General features: G+C 52.1%; 1 protein-coding gene across 1 annotated transcript; it reads left to right on the top strand.

Annotated features, from left to right (window-relative positions):
• Nucleotides 1–608: 608 nt before the first annotated feature.
• LOC120414751 (uncharacterized) lies at nucleotides 609–3,290 on the top strand. The gene has a single exon (XM_039576067.1). The coding sequence runs from the start codon at nucleotides 609–611 to the stop codon at nucleotides 3,288–3,290; it is 2,682 nt and encodes an 893-aa protein (XP_039432001.1).
• Nucleotides 3,291–8,490: the final 5,200 nt, after the last annotated feature.

Here is an 8,490-nt window from a genome sequence, read left to right as displayed (position 1 = left end):
GCTGCTCGAGTTGAATGGCCAATCGTCGCAACCTTCGCATCGATCTACATCTGTAGAGAGGACGGGAAGGCGGAAATCGAGGACAAGCTGGACAAAGTGATCCCACAACTCCCAGCGCCGGTGGTGCTACTAGGCGACTTCAACGCCCACAGCCCACTTTGGGGCGGCAACCACCTGGACCAACGAGGGAAGGCCATAGAGGAACTGATAGGCAAGTACAACCTAATTATTCTTAATGACGGTAGGCACACGAGAGTTGACCCGAGGGATGGCAGATCATCGGCAATCGACCTCTCTATCGTGTCCAACTCGATCGCACCTGAGTTGGTCTGGTCCGTGGATGTTGACACGAGGGAGAGCGACCACTACCCGCTCTTCATCCACAGTGTTGACCACAAGCGGGCCAAGAAAACGCGTAGACCGAGGTGGTAATTCGAACGGGCCGACTGGACTAGGTTCTCGGACGAGGTCGGAAGGACAAGTCCGGAAAATGCCCAAGAAATGGAAAATGCGATCGTTGCGGCCGCGGAGGTCAGCATTCCGCGAACCTCGGCTAACGTGAGTCGCAAGTCAAGGAGCGACGTAAGAAGCTCCGCCGCCTACGGAAGATGGACGACAGCCACCCAAACAAGGTCCAAGCGCTAGTCGAGTTTAAAGCAGCTCGGAACGCATCGAGGAAAACCATCACGAAGGCTAGGTCAGACAGCTGGACAGCGTTTGTGACGGGCATTTCCCCCAACAGCAGTACAACCGAGATATGGCGTCGGGTCAACGTTTTCCGAAACGGCCCGAAGGCCAACATCAGTCAACTAGTGATCGACGGAAAGCTGTCTGACGAGCCTGGGGAGGTAGCTGAAACGCTGGCGGATTACTTCACCAAGGTCTCGGCTGTAAAGGTGCCAACCCACCGCCGGGCAGTCCCAGATCAACCAATACCGACTTTCGATGGAGGAGATGAGGATTACTACAACCAGGAGTTCAGTTTGGAGGAACTGGATTGGGCTATCCGGAAGTCGAAAGGGCTATCAGCCGGAGTAGACAACATCGGTTACCCGATGATTCGGAACCTCCCACTAAGAACAAAAACCCAGCTGCTAAACATCTACAACACGACCTGGAAGAACGGCACCATACCGCAACGGTGGAAGGAAGGGATTGTGGTCCCGATCCCGAAAGCCGGAAAGGATCAACTTGTCGTCGGGAATCAAAGGCCGATCACACTGGTGAGCTGCCTTGGAAAGGTCCTCGAAAGAATGGTCAACCGGCGACTGATTACAACACTGGAGGAGCTCGGAGTACTCGGAGACGACCAACACGGCTTCCGGCGGGGCAAGGGTGTGGACACATACCTTGCGGAACTGGAGGACGAAATCGAGCAGTGGATTGGGAAACGGCAACACGGAGAACTCGCACTGCTAGATCTGGCGAAGGCGTATGACACGGCCGAAAGAGCACCGATTCTCCACAACCTTCATCGGTGGGGAATCCGCGGTCGAATGGGTCGGTTCATCGCCAACTTCCTAAAAGATCGGACCTTCCGAGTAGCCATCGGAAACCTGCTGTCAACCCTCCGGATCATGGAAAGCGGGGTACCTCAGGGCACGATACTGGCGGTAACACTGTTTCTGGTTCGGATGACGGAGGTCAAGCGGTACGTTCCAAAGGGAGTCAGCCTGAAGCTTTACGCGGACGACATCTTGCTAATAGCCCATGGCAGGAGCGCGGCATACGTCCGGAAAAAGATCCAAGAAGCGGTGACCGGCGTCGAAACCTGGACCCAGTCCTCGGGGTTCGAGCTGGCATCAACCAAATCGTCCATCATTCACATCTGCCGTAGAAACCGCCACGAAGAACGAAACCAAGTGACGACGGAGGCTGGCTCCGTCGAACTCGTCAAATACGCGCGCCTGCTAGGAGCGACTTTCGACGGGCGGTTTAACTTCCGCCAACATATCGCCGACACCAAAAAGAACATCGAGTGCCGCAACCGGATCCTCCGAGTAATCGGAGGGCATCGGATTAGCGGCGCCAGAAGTACCCTTATCGATGTGCATCGGGCAATAATACAGTCCCGGCTCTTCTACGCCTGGGGAATCGTCAGCTCGGCAACACCAGCCGCCATCCGACCACTCGGACCCGCATACGTGGCTGGAATCCGGAGCGCCTCTGGGGCTTTCCGTTCCAGTCCATGCAAGGCTATCTACGCTGAGTCCGGCCAGCTGCCGTTCGAACACGCCGCAACCGCGGTAATGGTAACCAAAGCCACGAGACTCGCAGCAGGAGGGACCATCGGGCCGCACCACTCGTTGAGTAAAAGAGCTAGAGAAGAGTTCAACAGAATCACCAAATTGGAGTTGCCTGAAGTTGCGCGGAAACTCAGAATCGGAGAGCGCCCATGGCACGCCGAAAAGCCGAAGATCGACTGGGAGATGACAGCCTACGTTCGGGCTGGTGAATCTACCCAGAAGGTCATGGCCGCCTTCGGAGTAGTCAAAGAGAAGTACGCCAACTACCATCAGATCTACACCGACGGATCCAAAGACGACGATTTCACGGGCTGCGGAATCGTTGATGGCACCGAGAGGACGGCCATCCGACTGCCCGCACAGTGCAGCGTCTTCTCTGCAGAAGCTCACGCGATCGTTAAGGCACTGAAGAACCTCCCTGACGGAGGCGAAGAATCCACGGTTGTTTTTACCGACTCTGCCAGCGTGGCCGAGGCGGTGGAAAGCGGCCTATCGCAACACCCATGGATTCAAGAAATCGAAAGTGAGATGACCAGAACCAAAGCCACTCTGTGCTGGATCCCCGGCCATTGTGGAATAACCGGCAACGAGAGTGCCGACGAAACTGCGAAAGCAGCCAAACAGCTTCAAGCTATAACACTACCAGTCCCGGCCCAGGACATTCTGCTGTGGGTCAAGGATAAAATACGCCTAGCCTGGGAGAGGGAATGGCATTCCGAGAGAGATTTGTTCTTGAGGAAGGTCAAACCCAACACTCTGCCAGGCGATGACCGCGAAAACCAAGAGGAGCAACGTGCGCTCACTCGACTCCGAATCGGGCACACCCGCATCACGCACGAGGGACTGTTTCGAGGCGAACGAGCGATGTGCGACACATGCGGCGTGCCGCTAACGGTCGAACACATCCTTTGCACGTGCATGAAATTCGACCAACACCGAGACGACACGGCACAAAGTGTATATGGAGCGCTGAACAACGACCCGGAGGCTGAGAGGAAGCTCATCCTCTACCTCCGGGACACTGACCTGTTCGATAAGATATGAACCACTGTCGCGCCCGGAGGTCCCGGGGCCCCCCTGACCACACGTCATCGGCCAGTGGAACAGGGAACACCCTCCGGCTCCTCCGGGGCGCCTGGTGTAAATATCAAACGACGGAAGCATCCACTGGGAAGCTTGGGAGACCCGGGGCCCCCCTAACCACAAGTCATTTGAGGAGTGGAATAGGGACAACCCCCCGGGCTCCTGGGCTCCCAGTTGGAAGAGGACGCACAAAGGGGAATTGAACAGCCCCTGTCCCCTCGGACAAGTATTGGTGACAAGGCCCAGCAGGCCCAACGTTGGAGGCCAACAAACCAGCAAATAGCAAGTGACGACCAGCGTATGGAGAAAAACTAGTATTACACAAGTTAGAATAACAAATTAAGTTTATATTTAATACTAAGGGCAGCGAATGACCAAGAAGGTTAAAGCTGCCAGAAATAAATGAATTAACAACAACAACAACATTGTCCCAAGTCGTATGGTTCGATAAATGTCCTCCGGTAGAACCTTCCCTCAGGGCCATGGCCACTCCGGGTGTGGCCAATCCTGTCAAAATGGCCATTTTCATCACCAGTATCAAAAACCATGAATTTTGATACCCATATTGTCCCAAGTCGTATGGTTCGATAAATGTCCCCCCGGTAGAACCTTCCCTCAGGGCCATGGCCACTCCAGGTGTGGCCAATCCTGTCAAAATGGCCATTTTCATCACCAGTATCAAAAATCATGAATTTTGATACCCATATTGCCCCAAGTCGTATGGTTCGATAAATGTCCCCCGGTAGAACCTTCCCTCAGGGCCATGGCCACTCCGAGGGCCATGGCCACTCCGAGTGTGGCCAATCCTGTCAAAATGGCCATTTTCATCACCAGTATCAAAAACCATGAATTTTGATACCCATATTGCCCCAAGTCGTATGGTTCGATAAATGTCCCCCCGGTAGAACCTCCTCTCAGGGCCATGGCCACTCCGAGTGTGGCCAATCCTGTCAAAATGGCCATTTTCATCACCAGTATCAAAAACCATGAATTTTGATACTCATATTGCCCCAAGTCGTATGGTTCGATAAATGTCCCCCGGTAGAACCTTCCCTCAGGGCCATGGCCACTCCGAGTGTGGCCAATCCTGTCAAAATGGCCATTTTCATCACCAGTATCAAAAATCATGAATTTTGATACCCATATTGTCCCAAGTCGTATGGTTCGATAAATGTCCCCCCGGTAGAACCTTCCCTCAGGGCCATGGCCACTCCGAGTGTGGCCAATCCTGTCAAAATGGCCATTTTCATCACCAGTATCAAAAACCATGAATTTTGATACTCATATTGCCCCAAGTCGTATGGTTCGATAAATGTCCCCCGGTAGAACCTTCCCTCAGGGCCATGGCCACTCCGAGTGTGGCCAATCCTGTCAAAATGGCCATTTTCATCACCAGTATCAAAAATCATGAATTTTGATACCCATATTGTCCCAAGTCGTATGGTTCGATAAATGTCCCCCCGGTAGAACCTTCCCTCAGGGCCATGGCCACTCCGAGTGTGGCCAATCCTGTCAAAATGGCCATTTTCATCACCAGTATCAAAAACCATGAATTTTGATACTCATATTGCCCCAAGTCGTATGGTTCGATAAATGTCCCCCGGTAGAACCTTCCCTCAGGGCCATGGCCACTCCGAGTTTGGCCAATCCTGTCAAAATGGCCATTTTCATCACCAGTATCAAAAATCATGAATTTTGATACCCATATTGTCCCAAGTCGTATGGTTCGATAAATGTCCCCCCGGTAGAACCTTCCCTCAGGGCCATGGCCACTCCGAGTGTGGCCAATCCTGTCAAAATGGCCATTTTCATCACCAGTATCAAAAATCATGAATTTTGATACCCATATTGTCCCAAGTCGTATGGTTCGATAAATGTCCCCCGGTAGAACCTTCCCTCAGGGCCATGGCCACTCCGAGTGTGGCCAATCCTGTCAAAATGGCCATTTTCATCACCAGTATCAAAAACCATGAATTTTGATACCCATATTGTCCCAAGTCGTATGGTTCGATAAATGTCCCCCCGGTAGAACCTTCCCTCAGGGCCATGGCCACTCCGGGTGTGGCCAATCCTGTCAAAATGGCCATTTTCATCACCAGTATCAAAAATCATGAATTTTGATACCCATATTGCCCCAAGTCGTATGGTTCGATAAATGTCCCCCGGTAGAACCTTCCCTCAGGGCCATGGCCACTCCGAGTGTGGCCAATCCTGTCAAAATGGCCATTTTCATCACCAGTATCAAAAACCATGAATTTTGATACCCATATTGTCCCAAGTCGTATGGTTCGATAAATGTCCCCCCGGTAGAACCTTCCCTCAGGGCCATGGCCACTCCGAGTGTGGCCAATCCTGTCAAAATGGCCATTTTCATCACCAGTATCAAAAATCATGAATTTTGATACCCATATTGTCCCAAGTCGTATGGTTCGATAAATGTCCCCCCGGTAGAACCTTCCCTCAGGGCCATGGCCACTCCGAGTGTGGCCAATCCTGTCAAAATGGCCATTTTCATCACCAGTATCAAAAATCATGAATTTTGATACCCATATTGCCCCAAGTCGTATGGTTCGATAAATGTCCCCCGGTAGAACCTTCCCTCAGGGCCATGGCCACTCCGAGGGCCATGGCCACTCCGAGTGTGGCCAATCCTGTCAAAATGGCCATTTTCATCACCAGTATCAAAAACCATGAATTTTGATACTCATATTGCCCCAAGTCGTATGGTTCGATAAATGTCCCCCCGGTAGAACCTTCCCTCAGGGCCATGGCCACTCCGAGTGTGGCCAATCCTGTCAAAATGGCCATTTTCATCACCAGTATCAAAAACCATGAATTTTGATACCCATATTGCCCCAAGTCGTATGGTTCGATAAATGTCCCCCCGGTAGAACCTTCCCTCAGGGCCATGGCCACTCCGAGTGTGGCCAATCCTGTCAAAATGGCCATTTTCATCACCAGTATCAAAAACCATGAATTTTGATACTCATATTGCCCCAAGTCGTATGGTTCGATAAATGTCCCCCCGGTAGAACCTTCCCTCAGGGCCATGGCCACTCCGAGTGTGGCCAATCCTGTCAAAATGGCCATTTTCATCACCAGTATCAAAAACCATGAATTTTGATACCCATATTGCCCCAAGTCGTATGGTTCGATAAATGTCCCCCCGGTAGAACCTTCCTTCAGAGCCATGGCCACTCCAGGTGTGGCCAATATCCTACCAGTTTGGTCCCAACCCCATTGCCTGAAATCATTCTGGTTTTCGAGTGTCCGATCTATCAATATTCGTTTGAACAGAATTCCTCCCTAGTTGGTGCTCAATAGGGTGCCCAGATTATGAGACATTGAGCATGAGCATGAGCATGGTTGACTGCCAATGAGCTGCTACTCCGTTATTGAGAGATCAGCTGAAGTTAAACAATGAATCAAAAATGATCAGTGGGAGCCAACCATCCGTTCACTGTTTAACCTCTGAAGATCCCTATTTTATTAGTCAATACCGGCGCCCTCCCAAGAAGCCTGCAGTTCAACGAAAGGGAGGAATGTTAGTCCGATAGTTGAAGTTGCAGACTCATCAAGCACATAGTTTTTCGCTATATACTTGTTGATACCGCTTGAGACCGTTGAATCCACAGCATCTCCTTCAAGCATCACGTGATTAATATTTTTTGGGTTAGTAGGATAAGGTATTGGCTTTTCGATGCCTCCCGAGCTACGGCGCTATGGGAAGGACTTTCATAACAGACCCGTCGGCGAGCCTTCCGAGCAACGGTGCTATGGGAAGGTCTTTCTGGTTAGCACACAAAATCACTCACACTCAGTTATTTTGCTCCACTATTAACTCGACGATCCAAATTGTCAGTGCGTCTTTCGTGATGAAATATACAGTGTTCCCCTATTTCACACCACCTTGGTGCGCCGTTATTACGCCAACCTTGGTTGGCAGAGCCTTGGCGATTACCCTACCTCATTCTCTCTCCAAAGTTTACCGCGTGCGCGTCGCAGCAGAAGTTGCTCGGCAGAATAAAGTTCTTTTCGTTTGTAACCGCGAGTTCTAGTTTTCTTTTCTTGATTCCGACCGTCTCGCGATTACCGCTGCGTAAGCTCGGTGTAATTCCGACAGGTTGTGTGGCCCAGTTGTGGTTGGTTTCGGAAAAGCCCGGACGTTTCCGCGGGGAAGAAAAAGTTGCTCGCTTTGTTGACCGATCGGTGGCGGAGCACCGAACGGAAAGTGAGGTTAGTTTCGCGTGTGGCAAAGAACTGAAGTGCAAATTTCGGTAAAGATGGCGGCCGATCCGAAGACCGGAATCGCCCGGTTGAATGAAGGCAACTGGCAGGTGTGGAAGTTGCGGATGGACGCGCTGCTGGAGACAGAAGAGTTGTGGGAAGTGGTCGAGGAAGAAATCCCCGCAGCGGCAGAGCAGGAAGCAGCTTGGAAGAGGAAGGACCGGAAGGCGCGAGGGATGCTGATTGTGGCGGTGGAAGACAGTCAACTGCGGCACATCAAAGGCCAAGTTCACGCCCATGACATTTACGAAGCGCTCAAGGCCCATCACGAGAAGACGACTCGCTCTGTTCGTGTTTCCCTTCTGAAGAAGCTGTGCACCCTCAACTTGGCGGAAGGCGACGAAATCGAAGCTCATTTGCGTGAGTTTGAGGAGCTTTTTGATCGCCTGGAAGCGGCCGGAACATCGCTCGACACGGACACCCAGATTTGTATGCTGCTACGGAGCCTTCCGGTGTCGTACGATGGCGTTGTGACTGCCCTGGATTGTCTTGCGGATGACGATATCTCCCTTCAAGTCGTCAAGGCAAGATTGGAGGACGAGTACAACCGGCAGCTGGAGCGGCAGGGAGGGGATTCCAAGACGGAGAAGGCGATGCGATCTACCGAAGGTAAGCGTCGGAAGAAGCCGGCGGTGTGCTACAATTGTGGCGAACCCGGACACTTCAAAGTGAACTGTCCGGAACTTGCCGAAGATCAAAGGAAGTCCACTGGCGGTGGGAACGCGAAGGCAAAAGCTGCTCAGAGCGATGCGCGGGGCGTCGCATTCACCACTGGAGTGGAGAGGAACGCCAGATGGGTGATCGACAGTGGTGCCAGCGCGCACATGACCAACGATAGGAGTTTCTTCACGTCGCTGAGCGAATTCGACGGTGG

Source organism: Culex pipiens, chromosome 2 (genome assembly GCF_016801865.2).
Source record: "Culex pipiens pallens isolate TS chromosome 2, TS_CPP_V2, whole genome shotgun sequence".
NCBI lineage: Eukaryota > Metazoa > Arthropoda > Insecta > Diptera > Culicidae > Culex > Culex pipiens.
Note: the sequence above shows the minus strand (reverse complement) of the source record. Positions and strands in the feature narration are given on the sequence as shown.

Bases quoted from the DNA above. Each gene is read 5' to 3' on its own strand.
- LOC120414751 (XM_039576067.1), top strand. From the start codon at position 609: ATGGACGACAGCCACCCAAACAAGGTCCAAGCGCTAGTCGAGTTTAAA.